The 16119-nt window shown below is 45.9% G+C and overlaps 7 protein-coding genes across 7 annotated transcripts; 4 read left to right on the top strand and 3 right to left on the bottom strand.

Annotated features, from left to right (window-relative positions):
- Window positions 1-167: 167 nt before the first annotated feature.
- On the top strand, window positions 168-945 carry C8R40DRAFT_1062184 (cytochrome b5-like heme/steroid binding domain-containing protein; the record flags this gene model as incomplete). The annotated part of the gene is made up of 3 exons (XM_046225457.1): window positions 168-569; window positions 629-806; window positions 863-945. The coding sequence occupies 3 exons, from the start codon at window positions 168-170 to the stop codon at window positions 943-945; spliced, it is 663 nt and encodes a 220-aa protein (XP_046079497.1).
- Window positions 855-3105, bottom strand: C8R40DRAFT_842790 (uncharacterized protein). The gene is made up of 6 exons (XM_046236417.1): window positions 2839-3105; window positions 1815-2734; window positions 1533-1757; window positions 1456-1481; window positions 1271-1380; window positions 855-1211 (listed from the first exon to the last, which is right to left on the bottom strand). Exons 1-6 carry the CDS (start codon window positions 2977-2979, stop codon window positions 1014-1016), a joined length of 1620 nt encoding a protein of 539 aa, XP_046079496.1. The 5' UTR covers window positions 2980-3105; the 3' UTR covers window positions 855-1013.
- A 138-nt stretch (window positions 3106-3243) lies between these two features.
- C8R40DRAFT_842452 (uncharacterized protein) lies at window positions 3244-4162 on the top strand. The gene is made up of 6 exons (XM_046236413.1): window positions 3244-3295; window positions 3385-3446; window positions 3497-3529; window positions 3593-3667; window positions 3727-3823; window positions 3870-4162. Exons 2-6 carry the CDS (start codon window positions 3414-3416, stop codon window positions 3962-3964), a joined length of 333 nt encoding a protein of 110 aa, XP_046079495.1. The 5' UTR covers window positions 3244-3295; window positions 3385-3413; the 3' UTR covers window positions 3965-4162.
- Window positions 4163-4506: 344 nt separating this feature from the next.
- On the top strand, window positions 4507-5142 carry C8R40DRAFT_1177892 (uncharacterized protein; the record flags this gene model as incomplete). The annotated part of the gene is made up of 2 exons (XM_046232759.1): window positions 4507-4516; window positions 4577-5142. 2 exons carry the CDS (start codon window positions 4507-4509, stop codon window positions 5140-5142), a joined length of 576 nt encoding a protein of 191 aa, XP_046079494.1.
- Window positions 5105-6324, bottom strand: C8R40DRAFT_842456 (uncharacterized protein). The gene is made up of 4 exons (XM_046236414.1): window positions 5862-6324; window positions 5770-5810; window positions 5604-5724; window positions 5105-5549 (listed from the first exon to the last, which is right to left on the bottom strand). The coding sequence occupies exons 1-4, from the start codon at window positions 6244-6246 to the stop codon at window positions 5230-5232; spliced, it is 867 nt and encodes a 288-aa protein (XP_046079493.1). The 5' UTR covers window positions 6247-6324; the 3' UTR covers window positions 5105-5229.
- Window positions 6325-6387: 63 nt separating this feature from the next.
- Window positions 6388-8492, top strand: C8R40DRAFT_1222657 (alpha-ketoglutarate-dependent sulfonate dioxygenase; the record flags this gene model as incomplete). Its single annotated transcript, XM_046233284.1, has 9 exons — window positions 6388-7198; window positions 7246-7277; window positions 7331-7447; window positions 7501-7571; window positions 7622-7685; window positions 7740-7764; window positions 7823-8043; window positions 8079-8221; window positions 8274-8492. Exons 1-9 carry the CDS (start codon window positions 6804-6806, stop codon window positions 8490-8492), a joined length of 1287 nt encoding a protein of 428 aa, XP_046079492.1. The 5' UTR covers window positions 6388-6803.
- A 660-nt stretch (window positions 8493-9152) lies between these two features.
- C8R40DRAFT_842459 (uncharacterized protein) lies at window positions 9153-12299 on the bottom strand. Its single transcript, XM_046236415.1, has 11 exons — window positions 12218-12299; window positions 12139-12148; window positions 11978-12082; window positions 11858-11914; window positions 11457-11714; window positions 10605-11402; window positions 10502-10547; window positions 10181-10443; window positions 9984-10121; window positions 9808-9913; window positions 9153-9739 (listed from the first exon to the last, which is right to left on the bottom strand). Exons 3-11 carry the CDS (start codon window positions 11993-11995, stop codon window positions 9333-9335), a joined length of 2091 nt encoding a protein of 696 aa, XP_046079491.1. The 5' UTR covers window positions 11996-12082; window positions 12139-12148; window positions 12218-12299; the 3' UTR covers window positions 9153-9332.
- Window positions 12300-16119: the final 3820 nt, after the last annotated feature.

Genomic DNA, 16119 nt, shown 5'->3' with positions numbered 1-16119 from the left:
TTGTAATCTATATCTACGATCCACATACATAGCGGCATAATCCAAAATTTAGTTTTGAGCAGTGCTGCACAATCATCAGAACCGTCAGCTCTATGCGGAACATGCCCGGATCTGCCGGCGGTTGAATCGACTCATCGTGGCTGTGAACTCCCTGGACTCGAATTATCATGGCCTCCTACCTACGCAGTTGGCTTACATTGCCCACCGTAGCTTCTACATCTTCAGAAGCTATATCTACTTTCCAATCTTCTCTTGAGGATGAAGACGAAGGATCCGATACTGAAAGGGAAGATAACGATGCTCCGCCTGCATTTCCTAGCTTAAATAGTGCCCAACGAATGCAATCAATCCCCACAATTCTTACAGATTCTCAATTAATGCCTCCACCTCCCAACCCAAATTTCAGGAATCGTACAATAGGCGTCTCAACTCCAGGTGGTCTCGCTGTTCCTCCTACAACGACAAAGCCCCCAGTAAAACCCTCAAAAAAGCGCGAGAAGGTCGCTCTAGCACCAGGGCATAGTCCCTTGGATTGGGCAGCACTGAAGTCTTCTGGGAAGGATCTTCGGGTGCGCTATGGCCTTTACCTCGTTATACCTATCGAATCATCACTAATCACTTTATACAGGGAGTAGATTCTCTGATGCGTATACCCCCTTCGGTCCTCAAAGTGCATAACACCCGAGAAGATGCTTGGTCTGCATTCAACGGCAAGGTCTATAACATTACCGCATATCTATCGTTTCACCCTGGAGGTGAAAAAGAGCTAATGCGTGTGGCGGGAAGAGATGGGACGAAACTTTTTGGTGAGGCTTTCAACTTATCTCATTTGCAGGTCCGAATAGCATACTTACTTTATCAGCGTTGACTCATGCATGGGTTAATGTCGATTTCATGTTAGATTCATGTATGGTTGGTTTCCTGGTTTCTGAACCTTCATCATAACATAGATATCACTTGAGTCACCAATTAATGTACGTGGCACAGTGACGATAATGCAAGGTTAATCATAGTCATCCATAATCTACTACAATTTCTACTTCAAATTGAGTGGAATCAGAAGAGTCTTCGGTATGTATCGGGGCGGGTTCTGGTGGTATACTTGCATGTACGGCAAAAATATGCTGCAGTGGGGATAGTTGAATGCATCGAATTTTATTTTGGCCTTGTTGGATTGCATTTGTAATGTCTAATGGAATATTCTCAGAGCCCTGTTTTGGTAAATGGTTCAGTAATTCACAGCCAAGTAGTAGTTGAAATTTTCACTGACAAGATAGTGTGGAAGCCATATCTGCCCTTCTGATTTGCCATGGTTAATGTCAACTAGGAGTGAACCTTGGGCAGGCCATGTATGCAGCGGTATCCATCCTTCAAACGAGTCTGTGCAAGACAATGTAGACATAACAAGGCCTAAAGGAAGACATAGCAAATGTAGTAGAGGTTTGCTATGCTTACTTTTACTTGGATCTTGTGAGTCAGGGCTATGAATCACTCTTATGAGCTACACAAAGGAATAAGATTTACAAGCTCACCTTAAACACCATGCATGAGCAGTTTTAATATCAACATCCACTATGAACTCCAGAATGCCAGGATTAGCCAAGCTTTTTCCTATACCCCATATTCCTGGGACCTTGAGGGGCACAGATGTATCCTCATTGTTGATTGGTAGTGTTTGCAACTTGTCCACATTGTCAGGGCGTTCAACCTCAAGACTTTGCCTTGGCAATGAGGGTGATGTTTCCACCTGGTCACTACTGGAAAAATCATGTAAATGTATCTTGCAGGCAGATGATAAAAGAACAGGGGCATACAAAGCACTAGCATGAGCAAGTTGGGAGTGCAAGGAAAGAGAAGAAGGAGCCTCTGAGGTTGTTTCCTTGTAAGGAGGTTGAAACAGATTTGTGGATGGAAGTTTTTTGGGTGAACACATGGAGTGATCATGCACAGAATCAGGGAAGGCAGAAGGAGAACGGTTTATGGGTGTCTTGGGTGAGCAAGACACGGAAAGTTGTTGGTGTTGTTTTCCTGCATTAGGGCTAGTTTGGCCACTGAGAGAATATGTCGGCAGGTGGGATCTCTTTACTGAGCTCTGTCTTGGTGATATGGGGCTCGGAGATACAGAGATGGTATCTATCCGTCTGCGTTTCGAAGGCCGCCAGTCTAAATAGTCACCATCACCATCCTGAATTATAGTATTGCTACTACTCAGCCTCCCATTCAGATGTGGAGGAGATGTGCGCTCTGGTACTGATAGCTGCAGAGCATCTGGAAGACTGCCATCTGTGGTTTCATGAGGAACTTCAAGTCTCGGGTGAGACTCGGGGACACGAGCTTCACGGAGCTGCTTCTGGGCTTCCACCATCTGCATCTCAATGGAATGGCAAACTTCATCTGTAAGGACGCACTGGGCTGCCCCAAGAACGTCCTTCGAGAGATGATTTCCCCCAGCCCCACCCCGAAGGTTAAAGTTCTCCAATACTAAAGGGAGGACTACGTCCCGGATCCGATTCGCCGATTCGTATGCAGTAGCTCCATTTCCAAGTGGCGAGTGAGATGAACGATATGAACCATCTCTGAAATCTCGTTTCAAACCTTTGTTCGCGTTGGACGCTGGCGACATTTCGAGTCTATTGATGGGGCTCTGAGAATTATAGTCAGAGTGAAATATTTCGCGAGTAGCGTTCGAAACGTCGTCGGTAGCAGAAATTAGGGTAGTGAAGGATCGTTCGTGCTTCACGAGAGGAGTGCCAGCGACTGAAAGCTCGTTAGCTGGCCATGGAGAAATCTAATCACAGTTTAAAGGCCTGGAAAACGAATATTACTATTAATACTCACCTCGGGGATTCTATCAAGATTTTTCTGTCCTTCTGATGCCGAGTTCAAGGTGGTATTAGCGTTAGACTCCGGTAAGAGTTGAGCGTCGGTATTCCACAACTGTGAGCTGGTGCCTTGTTCCATAGCAGGAACTGTTGCCATTCTGTAGACGTCCAAAAGAGATTAAGAGCGTCGAGAGCATGAAGCTTCGAAGGATCAGAAAGAGTTTGTTGAATTTAGCTACCGCGCCAAATGCGATGAATTGAAGTTGGGGCGGAAGGCAAATCTCGTTCACGTTTGTCATCTTCCTTATCCCAGATTAAAATCATTCCGATCCAGAGATTAGCCATATATGGCTAATCTTTGCATAAGAGAAGAAGATTTCAAATTATGGCGCCCTCAAACTCATCCCCATCGTCGTCACACCCTAAATGGTGGTATTATCATTATATTACACTTACTGTAACATAGCGAAACAGTGGGTTTTGAACTGATTCAATATCCAATGCTCAACGCAGACGACTATGGGGGTACTCTTCCAACTATTACTAATTTTCAGGTTCGCAGACAGAGATGACCAGGTCTGAGTTATCGTGATGGAGCCTAATGCGCCTGCATATTGTTTTGGCGTACGCTGTCACTTCCATTCCGTAGCCTCCAATTCTCATATCTGGCGCAGGCACATACATCAAAGGGACAGTGCAATCTTTTCGTCCGTTGTCATCGACCTTTGACGATTCATTCACGGTCATTGACGGTCAACTGCAACCTATAGAAACACAGGTGGACAAGTCACAATGGCGATATACAAATGCTAAAAATCACCATCGCCTTGGCCCATGGTCATGCTGTTCGTCAAAGTTTATTTCGTCTGTGACAGCTTGTCTCATCAGGCTGATGTCGGGATAGCCACGGCCCACCATGCAACTTTCTTTCGACCTCATATTCTTCTGGGAATGTGCTAAACCGACCTTTCCATTTGTGCGGCGCGGTATCAATCCGGAGGGTACGTGGTATTTTCTCGTTAAGACGCAACGCTCAATCTACAACAGCGACATCAAACTATCTTCTTCCTTGCTTACCCAGACACTATCGTGTCAAGACATTGCTGGCAACGTTTTCTCTCGTGCCAACTCATTGCTGTTAACACCAGTGCAACACCTGACTCATTGCTGTCAACAGTAGGCTAATACCCGCATTGTTGTTATCGTATTCCAGGAATTTCCGTCATAAATTGGAAAACTCTCGCAGTGGACGATTGTGGACATCATGCATCGAAAAAACAAACCTTTCATTCATATACTTTCCAGTATGAGTTCTCCGTTTTGAACTCGAGCCAAATGAGCAAAAAAAGCTGGGCTTTCCGGTTTTAGATGAACAAAAGCTCAAGCGGCGTCGCTTGAACCTGCCATATGTCCTCGAATCATTGTTACTCGCTTTAGTGTGGCCATTGCACCCACGATTCAAGATTTGATTTGGTCGCCTAATTCGGTCACTCGAACTTTCTTTTTCAGATTTGGAAATATAGCCGTTCATTGTGGTTATGCCCAGCTATAAAATGCCTGCATCCCAAATAGGTTTTTCACTACCATCGCCAACTATCACTTTCCTTAAGGTTCGAAAGCGCTAGCGCTTCGTTGCTCCAGACTCTCTTTTTAACTTTTCTTTTTTCAATAAATTTCGACCGAAATGTTCAACTGTATGTCTTTATATCTCCATTTCGTATGACTTGTGACTAATAATCACTCCTTGCCTTAAGTTGGCAAGGCCAAACTTCCTGCTAACTGGCCTCCGTTGCACCACAAGTGCAACCGAAGCAAGTGTACCTTCCCCAACTACCCACAACCCGCTCCCGGCACATACAAGTGTCGCGGCTGCGAGAAAGGCAATTACTCCGTTTCACCTGCGCAGGCCAAAGAAGTCGACGCACAGAACCGAAAAGTTTTTTATATTCCTGGTCGTTCGCCCCCGTTGAATGCTCGACGACAACCACAATCTTGGGACTTGAACCAGGAGTTTCCTACTTCCGCGCGGGTCGGAGGACCCAAACAAGCGTCTCATACCGACGTGCCTGCTATAGCACGCAAAGTCGTTCAAGCCCCGACAGGTCGTAATGGTCCTCATCGTGCCGTCATGGGGGATACTGCAATCCGTAACGCTCATACGGTATATCCTCTAGGCTTAAAGACGAATACTAGGCAGATCTACGCTTCCTCCGATCACACACTAGTGTCCAATAAGGATCCTCAATCTGATCGTGTGGGTTATATACTGGCCAGAGCTGAGCGTAGACCAGGCAGGCCCTACCGTGTCGTGAATATCTGAGTACCTGTTGAGGTTCAGTACATAACACATGTATGAATTCTTTCTAGCGATATAGCGTTGCTGTAATGATATTGTGAATTCTAAGTATCACAACGTTGTGACCAAGTCTCTTATTTTCTTCCATTGATGACCTTGCCAGAGCTCATTCGCACTCCCAGCTGCATCCCATCCTTTTCCCTCTCCTGCCAGCGCAAAATTCCACCCAGTGCTTGCCGCTCCAGATTCGAAGATTCTGGAAAACATAGACAAAATTTCCGAGCGGGGACCAGGAATAGCTTCAACGTATGCGACTTCCTTGTGATACCATTTGGCGATATCCTGTAAAGAAGCGCGATCACCTTCAAGACGAAATATCTTGTTAGATATCGAGCTGTTTGGCAGAGAGGTGAGCACGTATGCGATAAAACCTGTAAACCCAATGTTATCTGTGTAAATCCGATTTGCAGGCGTTTATGATCTACCTCCTGCGTCTTCTTCCGACGTGAACGTCACAGGAGTTTGACCTCTGCCAATGATGTTGATTTTTCCATTCACTCGAACACCAGTGACAGTGAATAATGCAGTATTTATAAAGGCCCCAGTCTAATAAAATTCATTTTACGAATGCGATTTCATACAAACGCTCACGTAGAATCTCGCCCAAGGAAGTCCAATTGCATTGATGTACTCTGAAGCTCGCTATCAGCAACACCATTTGTTCAATAAAGGGAGGAATTCGCCTGCAACTTCGTCCCTTTCCTGTAAAGGCCGGTACTCGCTCGGCGCGCCATCAGTCGGAGAACCGAACTCTGAAGGGGCAAACAGCTTTACACCAGCCAACTTTCCTGCGTCCGCCATTTTCTTTTGGGCACTTATACCACCAAAACCTACAGTCGATATCACTGCATCGATCTTGTACGCAGTTAGTATTCTTGCAACAGCATTGATGTCTCCGTAATCATCCACTCTTATGACCTGTACTTCTGGAGGAAAATTCTTGGACTCTGGATTACGAGAAAGAACTATCAATGTCGACGGAGGAGCGGCTTGGCCAAGGAAAGCCGATATGACGAAGGAACCAATGTTTCCAGAACCGATAATCGCAAAGGAGGTGAGTTTGGACATCAATATAGAGTGACGGAGCTTTCTGATTGGTTTCCACCAGAAAGAGAGAAAGAGGTTGCCCGGAAAGCTACGCCTTTTTATAGTTTTTCATACCGTACTCCCAGAATGGTTATCCTTACTTTGGACGTGGTTTAATACTATATCGCAATCCAAATCCTAGCTTGTGTTGACTCTGATAGCTACTACATTAGACTACTACTACAAGAAGAGAAGGAACCGGTGAGTTTTGGCCTTTACTATAGAGTCTCGGAGTATTCCAGGTCCCGTAAAGGCTAGAAAGAGTGAAAATGTTGCTTGGAAAGCCACACCTCTATATCAAACTTCTTATGACTCATGAGAGTGAATATCTTATTTTGGACGTGGTTCAATAACTATATCACCTGATAAGTACTCTTCGCAATCCCGATCCTAGGTTGCGTCAACTCTCATAGCGACATCTGACCAAAACATGGAACCATTGGTGAGATTTGTGTACGCAAAAAGCACGAATCGATAATTCCACAGTTTTATAAAGATCCCAGTGCGTTGTCGCAATCCATTCCCAGCTCTGTTCCATAATGGCACCCGTTGCTACAAACGAAAAGTCAACTACGAGTCCCAATGTACAATCTCTAAAGGATGATGCTTCAAAAGTATTCAATCCCTTCTATTCTCCTGCAATCGCAGATGACGGGGATGAGAGCTACATCCACTCTCAATACAAGGTCGGTGTCTCTTCAAGATCATTGATCGTTCAGATTTGGAACATTGAAACCTTTCAGCCATTCTTTCCCAACCTGTCGTGGCCTCCTTTAGAAGAGGTTGAGGTCACTGAACGGGCTCTATTTGCTGACCCAGAAAAGAAGAGTCTCTTTCGTGCCGCCAAGAAAGTCAGGCATTACACGCCTGTGATTGGTACTGAGATATCAGGGATTGACCTTCGCCAATTGTCTGATTCTCAGAAGGATGAACTGTATGTTCCGAAATACTGATATTGACCTATCATAACCCAAAAATTAGGGCCCTACTTGTCGCAGAAAGAGGAGTTGTTTGTGCGTTGTAGTCAAGAACCTGTATGCTCAACCTCTGACCCGAACCGTACTAGTCTTCCGTGATCAGGAAATCAACATACAAGAGCAGCTTGACCTTGCACGCCACTTTGGACCACTACATAAACACGCGACTACGCCGATTCCCAAAGCTGGGATCGAGGAAGTTCACGGTGAATTTCATGATTAATGAAAATGAGAACACGTTCTCAATTAATTGTCAAAGTTGTCTACAACGATCATTCCCGCCGACCTGACCCTGCCTCGTTCTCAAAGCTTGAGCTTTGGCATTCTGACGTTAGTCCTTTGTTTTTCAATTTCGACATTTACTGAACTTACCTTTACAGGTTACATATGAGGTGCAGCCTCCTAGCGTAACTTCCCTAAAGGTGATTGCTGGTCCAGAATACGGTTCGTGACACAATCACTGTTCAAGAGAGTATGAATTCGATCAAATAATATCAGGCGGTGATACCCTGTGGGCTTCAGGGTGTGCATCTCTTATTCTTGCTTGGGTGCCGTAACCTGACACTCGAAATCGTTTGCAGTTATGCACTTTACTCTGGATTGAGTCCCGGTTTTCAGAAGTATCTCGAAGGATTGAAGGCAGTACACAGTGCTGTTGCTCAAGCGGACGGTGCTCGAGCTGCGGGGCTTCCCGTACGAAGGGAAGCGATCGAAACGGTTCACCCCGTTGTTCGTGTAAATCCAGCCACTGGCTGGAAGAGCGTCTACGTCAACCCAGGCATGTTTGCGACCGATTCTCGACGTGCTTGTGTCCCCTGAATTGAGTCAAAATTTTAGGCTTTACACGCCGCATCGTTGGCGTTCCGAAAGCTGAATCGGATGCCATTCTGAGCTTTTTATTCCATCAGATTGCTGAAAACGTTGACAATCAAGTTCGCTTTCAATGGGAACCCAACTCGATCGCGTTCTGGGACAATAGAGTAAGTTGGGCCTATCTTGAGGCAGATCACATTCTCACATTTGTACTTACAGGCTGTCGTACATTCTGCTACTTTTGACTTTTGGCCCGCAACCCGACACGCCTTGCGCGCTACTCCGCATGGAGAGAAACCTACTTCCGTTGAGGATTACGAAAGACAAACGGGAAAGGTTGCGAAGGACAGACAACTGGAAATATGGAAACAACAAGGACTGGACACGCAGACCAATGGAAAGAACTATAGCACAAAAGCAAGGGGATACAATGATTGAATTTGAGGTTCAAATCTATGTTGGGTCCATAAAATACACGTTTACACGATTGGAAATCTGTATCTGATCCAGTTTGGATCCAGTCTTAATAACGCTTAACGTGAGATTCGATCACCTAGATGAATGATGTTTCCGTGACAAAGCTTTTGTGATGCGCCCTTTGAGAGGACTAGAGAGGACTCTGGTAGTAGATACAGGTTCGGTCAATTTTGGGCAGACTTCTGGTACCAGAAAAGTTCTACGGAAAGTAAAAGAAGATTTAAAAAAGCTCGGTCGAAACAATGGTCACTCAAGGATCTAGTTTTCTGCTAATATCAGCCTTTGCCTTCCTTCGGTGTTCGAAAGGTTCTGAATTATTATTATTTAGAACCTTCCCGCGAAGGTAGGTTGTGGTAGTTGGTGGTCGAACGATGTCGATCATCGACATCCGACTGCTTTCAGGATATGTATTCAAAGCCACGTACACGTATTTACAGCGCATGATGACATTGTTATAGACTGATATAGCTTGCAGATGCAAAACCGAAATTACCGGTTCCTGCGAGCTTTCGCCAGCCAGGTCACAGTCTCAAGCATATGTATGTAGATAAAACGCTTCCATGGCCAGGAAGTACTGTAAGTGAAACCGGTTATACTAAGAGGATCCGCAAACCGGATTGCGAAGAACGAAAAGGGTATGGGATATTGAAATATACGCAAAATCTTGTCATAACTAAGATAGAGTATGGTGTATAATAAGCACGATTTAGAATCGAGGATGGAAAGGATACTGTTATACTTAGCGGCGGAGATAGATATAGAGAGCAATATAGAGATATCACCATATGTTATCATTCATTCTTACCGGGGCGAGACTTGATTAGTCCGAATGAAAGATTGGCTTTGGAACTGGTCGGAAGGGGTAAACGCCCGTGGAATATTTGCTGCGGCCCAAGGCGGAGGTGGAGGATGCATCGAACCAGAGCCTGTCGGAGGAGGAAGAATCGTCTGATGATGGGCTGGCAACCGATTAGGATCGGACGATGTAGTGGGAGAATTCTGAGCCTCAACAGGTGACATCACAGACATAACCTGGAACGAGCCTTGATGGTGTTGAGGAGTCGAGCCGGGTGCAGTGTTCTCGTCCGCCTTGGCGTTTCTCTCCGCTTCGGCTGCCTTCGTAGAGGCTTTCAAGGTATCCAAGTCGATCTTGGGAGGCGGTTCGCCATTTTGAAGTTTAGCCTGTTTTCGCATGAGCTTTGCGTAATCTAAATTCATGCATATGCGGCGATCGGTCAAGAAGGCAGAATGTGAAGGGGTGGGTGAAAAGACTTACGGAGACCGCATGCATTGCATAACGTTCGTGCTCCGTCAGGGCCTCGCCTCCATTCGGGGGTCTCTCTGATATTACAGGAATGACATTTACCCGGTGGTGTCGCCCGCTGTCCAGACCAAACATTGCGAACATGGATCAGCATCGAGAGTTCGTAGAATCAACAGAATGGAGCTCACACTTCTCTTCCGGTATTTGCTCTTGAGCTGACCTGAAGATGCAGATGATCCAGCGGTAGTTGTGGCCCGCTTTGAACGAATCAGCTCCATATCTTGTTCAGCCGTGGTTTGTCCTGAGGTAATAGATGCTGAAGGCAACTGTAATTGAATCAAAGATTAGTACAAGCCACACCGAGCTAAACTTTAAAATGACATACCTCTGAAAAGATACCTGCCGTATCATCACCAGAAGCTTGTCCATCTCGAGCCATGTCCTCCCAAGGTCTTTTAGGCGGACGATGATCGTCGGGACTAGTAGGTATAGAACTCGGAACTTCCTCATTTTTGGAACTGCTATCCTCCGATCCGTCCATTTGGCGAAGAACCTCCAGAAGGCGTACCACTTCACTGGCGCGACGTGCCATCTCAGTAACCTCAGTCTGAGAAGGCTGGACGTGAGGTAAAGCACTACTCAGGGTCGCTTTGAGAGATAGAGCATGTCAATTAAACCTGACGACTCTGGCATATTTCCAACTTACAATAACGACTGGCAAAATCATAAAGGATAGAACACAACTTGACTATCTATCAATGACGAGAGAAGTGTCAGAAAAGGTGACATTAGACACGCTAAAGTAATACCTCAGACATTGTATTTTCGCGCGCCGATGGTTTTGCATTCATAGGATATGGTGTTCTAATATCGACTTCGGGGGCAGCAATCGAGTTGGTTACAATCGGTGGTGCAGCACGGGCAAGTGAAGTTTGAGAAGACGTGGATGAAGGAGGGTTCATGGGCTGCATATAGATCGTATGTTGTGGTTGATGCTGGGGTTGCGGTTGCTGATGATGGTGTACTACAGGAGGGGGTGGGGGAGGTGGGTGCGAGTATTGATTGTGCTGAATTGAGAGTGACGAAGGTGTAGCAGTGGGCGGCGGCGGAAGAGGTGCATGGTGCACATTATGATGCTGAACAGGATGCACAGGCTGGGGATGTTGAGGTTGAGATTGATGATGTGGTTCCCAGTGATGTTCCTGAGAGACTGAAGGAGAAGGCGAAGGATACGGCATATGTGGGTGCGGTTGGGATAAAGTTGAATGAGATGGTGGAGGAGCCTGGATTTGTTGTGGAGCTTGAGATTGGGGATGCTGCGGCGGAGCGGGATGATAGTTATGAGACGGGTGAGAGGAAGGCGGATGCGAGGCTATATGCTGGGTGTTGGAGCGAGGCATATAAGACTGCTGTTGCTGTTGCTGATACGAGTATGCAGGGTGTGTTGGAGGTGCACTAGGTTGATGCTGCATTTGAGTATGTGGTGAGGGTGGAAGGGATGTATGAGGCATGGATGATGGTGGAGCAGCAATTGGACTCATTTGGTGATAAGGACTGGGAGGTGGCATCGGTGGTTGGTAAGATTGATACTGAGGCGCATAAGCGACCTACATCAACTTGAGCACATTTTTCAAGATAAATGAGGTGAAGATAAATCATACATGGGGAGGGCGTGAATCCCGAGGTAGTGCCGCGATGGGCGTCAAGCTCGACGGACGTGATCTTTTGTTTTGCATTTGAGAATGGTCGTCGCTGCGGATAACCGAACCTGTGCTGACAGAGCCGGGCAGAGGCATCATTTGAGCTGACAATGGCATACCAGGCGTGAGATAGCCGCCATTATCGTGTCGGGGTGAATATTCGCTGGATTTTGCTGAAGACGGCTCATGGCCTGCAGACAACGGAGGTGTATGCTGTTGCTGTAAGTGATGAGTAGATATGGGTGTCGGTGCTGGCGGTGTTGGATGTGATGAACGTCCCCACGACTGAGAATGCCCTCGAGAACGATCCTGATTAGAAGACACGGAAAACTCTGACATTGCTTGAGGAGCACCACCAACACTCTGCAAACCCTCCTGGCGTGGTCGTTCATACTTGAATGCGAGATCCTTAATGGATGGTAAGCGCAAATCATCATTCAGCGCACTACTCGGCGGTGGCGGAAGTGGAATAGAATACTGATGTTGGCGCTGAGCTGCATGGTGAGCAGACATAACCAAAAAGATTCGATGGTGACGCGGGTGAATGTTCAAAGGCAAGTTCTACTAATTCAGGCTTATAATTGAATCTGTAGGAAGCCGATGTTGGCGGATCTACAGATATATCTCCACATGAGGCACGCACCCAAAAAAATCTGATGAGATTGGGTGGAGATGTAAAAGGTTAGTCTTTGCAGAATATTTGAAAGCTTCTGATAGTTTACCGAAAATGGCTCCAAGTAGTGGCTTGCAAGTTGCAAGAGATGGAACACAGAAGTGTAAGTTGTGGAATAAGCAAGTCGTGGTAGGAAGGAGAAAGATGAGAAAAAAAAAGTATTAACACCGGGTGTAATAAGGTAACGTCACAGCCGCTTGTAAGGATCTCGTTTAACGATCGGAGTTTTAAATGAGATTTGATTACCATATCATATGGTGACTTCCATGGCTTTTTTGAGTTTTCCTCTATAGGTTGACTAGCTTCAGTGGACAACAACCAGCAAGCTTTTATATAATCAGAGCGGACATGATATGTTGCCTACTCCTCGAGGCTTGCTCATTTTTCAGTGTCAAAAAATCTATTGTTATCAAATCTAATATGCAATCGGCTGAAATCGGCGATCCAATATTAATATATTGTTGATGAGATCGATTGTCTCAAAATTTTACCGTTACGTGACCTTCTTCCTGTTCAGAAAGAGAGATTTCAACCAAATCGGATCCGAAAACATGAACATCTTCCCCTCTTTCTGATTACCACCATAAGGCTTTACCTGGCGATTTATCTGGCGGTATGTACCCTTATGTACCTGATCAAATCTTGGGATACCACGACGACTGGTCAACAAATCTTTCATCGCCAGGAACTTGCCGGCTCTTGCCTCCCACTGTTGCCACACCATCCCCATTTGAGTCATCCATATGACGAAGTCTCCATTCAGAACAGAGAACACACGGGAGAGGTAAGGGAACCCGCAGACTGGCTCGTAGATAGGCTACTCACACGGCTAAAGATTCAGTAGCTTCTGTACCGCAATCTCACGAATCACGATAACATCAACGCCCAATCTTCTGGCACTGATTCAGTCGGGATCCAGTCTCCTTTGCTTCACTGCCAGCAAGGTTCTCGGAAGAGTAGTTCAGAGTTCTTGATGCCCCAAAAAATATGGCTGTAGGATGGTTCTGATTTTTGGCCATAAGATGAACACCTTCGAATCCAGAACTTGAAGAATGCTCAATGATTAATCATTTAAATATCCTTGCTAACCCGTTTTGTGAAAGTTGTTGTCGACTCCAATTGTGTTTCCGGAAAAAACGGGAAGCAGTTTAAATGGAGCTATGTAAGTAAGGTTGAGTTGCTAGTGGACAGCCGGGGGGGACCAGGCTGGGCCAGGTCAAAAAATGAATGACGTTTGCAGTTATGAGGCGCATTCTGAACCACGGCGCCTTGCGAATTTGCGATTTGACATTGACACCGAGCGGTCAGGAACGATAATGACAATAGCTCCCATTCATTTCTCGGAGGAAGCCAATCTGCAAGAAGATAAAGGATGCACTTTTGAGGATAACAGGATGCGCAAACATCGAACTCCCTAGAAACTTGTGTCAGAGGTCGGACCGAAGAGAGAAATAATCGGGGGGTGTACAAATTCCCGTGCGCCATCGGGCCTGCGCTTGTTTTGAGAACCGGAAATTTTGCATGTAGTATTTAAAAGCCGGACCACGAGATATTCGCCACAGTGCTGTCCATCCGAGAGTGGACATCCGTGGAAGCTTGCGCACTTATAATAAACAACAGGTGAAGTATCATGAGTCATCGTGACCAGTAACCTTCGGGCCCCAAAGGATAATCTTGGAGAAATACGTCGCATGACTCCCTATTGGAGTTCCAGGTGAGAATGCAACGGGTGTTTTGAAGAGCGCATGCGGACAGAGCATGATGAAAAGCCATTCCAGACTCCAGACCTTCAACAAGCTCGGAAGCAGGTCCGAAGCGGTGAGAAATGAGCCGCATATGTCGGAGACTGTAGGCGTCAACGCGGGGACAACACTGCAATCCAAACCTTGCTCAAACCACCTTGAAAATGAACACTAAGCGTCATCAAGCATTTCAATTCAAAGATTCGAGGCCTAAGCAAGGTTTAGAGCGGGAAGATTCAGAAAATTTGGCAAGGAATTCGTACACAAGAGCAATGGTTGATGAGTAGATTGGCAGCTTTCAGAGTTTAGACGCTGTTCAGTGGCCCAGTCATATTGGTAGTAGATTTTAAGCTGGAGTTCAAGCACGTGATTACTGTCCTACTCCGCCCAAATCTGCCCAAATTCATGAAGCAAGCTCCCAGCCAATCAAATTCTCCGAAGTATCTTTCCGCTGGCGATGAATTATGAGAGGTTATGAGCTGCTGTGAGTATGAGCGTTGATATGCTGACATTACAGTTCACATTCGGTTTTTTTGAGCCATTATTATCCGCACTGAAATCCATGCAGTAACATGCATGCCTATGTACAACCGGCTTATACAACCAACTTACAACCCCACAATGCTGCCTTGCAAGGATCATGGTAGGTAACGCGCCAAGCTTAAAACAGACAGTCGAGATGGATTCTTGAACGGGTCTTCACTCTTGAACGGGTCTTCAACACAGGTCTTCACAGGTCTTCACAGGTCCTCACTCCATTCGTACGAGCCATCTACCAAGTCTCTGGTTCCGCCACAACTCGTCCGATGCCTCTTTAGGGTTTCCTGTATCTTTTTAACGTTCGGAGGAAATGCTACGCACAGAACTTTCACGATCGACAGACATCCCACCGATTCCGCTCAAGATTTGTGTTTATTCTCACTGGTGGGTTGTAATGCGGTTATCCTGAAATACAGCTGACGCATTTTTTCAACAAAGAGGGTTCACACACACTTCTATCGGATACAGCCCGTTACTAGTACTGGTGTATGAGTTTGAGGGTCCGGTCCTTCAAGAGGGATTTGTATTAAGTGGCCCTCGATCCTCACCCGATTTCTATCCCATCTACAGATGCCTTATTCCGATTGCAAATCATCCTTGATTAAAAATCGGTGATCGTTCAGAGTTTCACGCAAGTTCCAACTGCATATTAGCATTTGAGGCGACCGCCGACTATGTAAGTACCTAGGGCAAGACATCTGATTTTTCTACTCCGCCTTGCTCCCATGAAGCAACATGTAATTAACCCTGTGCAATCCTGCTTGCTCGGACCTTTTCCAGGTGATTTTCCTGTTCCTCGATCTTGCTTCTCCTTATGTCCACATCAACTACTGGTTGACACCGTGCTCATTTTACACAGGTAAAATCGGGACGCCCCGAAAATCGCATTCAAAGCACTTTCGCGGGAGAAGTCCTATTCATTCTTCCATTCAATCCTTGCACATGGCGCTAGATGTTACTTGATAGTGCTTGGACATACTTAGTATGCGGAAATGACAGTGTGTATATCTAAATATATCCGCGAGATTATCCGAACTCCAGCGTTAGGAGTGTTGGAAGCTTCTCGTATGTTATCGCGCCCAAATCGCACCTTAAGAACCCAACAAAATGGCAAGGGCTTGAGATGATTGATTCATTGTGATTCCATCGAATAACGCAACGATCGTCGACCTCAATGAGCCTGGCAATGGTAGGTCTGGACGTCCGATCCGTGATTGGAAGTTCTGCTTACTCCCATGTTCAACATTAGTGTATTGGTCGAATGTTCGCGGGAGAAGCTCAATCTGAGATGAAGAATCTCAGTTAATCGTCTGTACATACCTAAGTATTCCCTGCTCTTCATTTGATAATGAGCAAAGGAGAGTTAACGAATTAACATGTAACGATACTGAAATGGTAGGTACTACTGCATAGCTGAGGTAGAGATTCAAGGTTACATCTGATATGTATGTAGACACTGAACATTTCTTCCATCCTCAAAACTCGCAATCTAAAAATATTATTCTTTAAATACTATAGGAAGCCTCAAAGTGATTAACTGAGCTGTGGTATCACCCTATTTGTCATCTGCAAAACCTGGCTGTTCGCCAGAGCAAGGATACTGGCTGGAGAGTGCTGTCAGCTGCTTTCCAGTTACTAGCCGAAAATCCAGGTTTGTGGATGCCCGCCT

This window comes from Lentinula edodes (assembly GCF_021015755.1).
Source record: "Lentinula edodes strain Le(Bin) 0899 ss11 chromosome Unknown C8R40scaffold_71, whole genome shotgun sequence".
Classification (NCBI taxonomy): Eukaryota; Fungi; Basidiomycota; class Agaricomycetes; order Agaricales; family Omphalotaceae; genus Lentinula; species Lentinula edodes.
The sequence above is the reverse complement of the archived record's forward strand: the minus strand, read 5'-3'. Positions and strand labels throughout refer to the sequence as shown.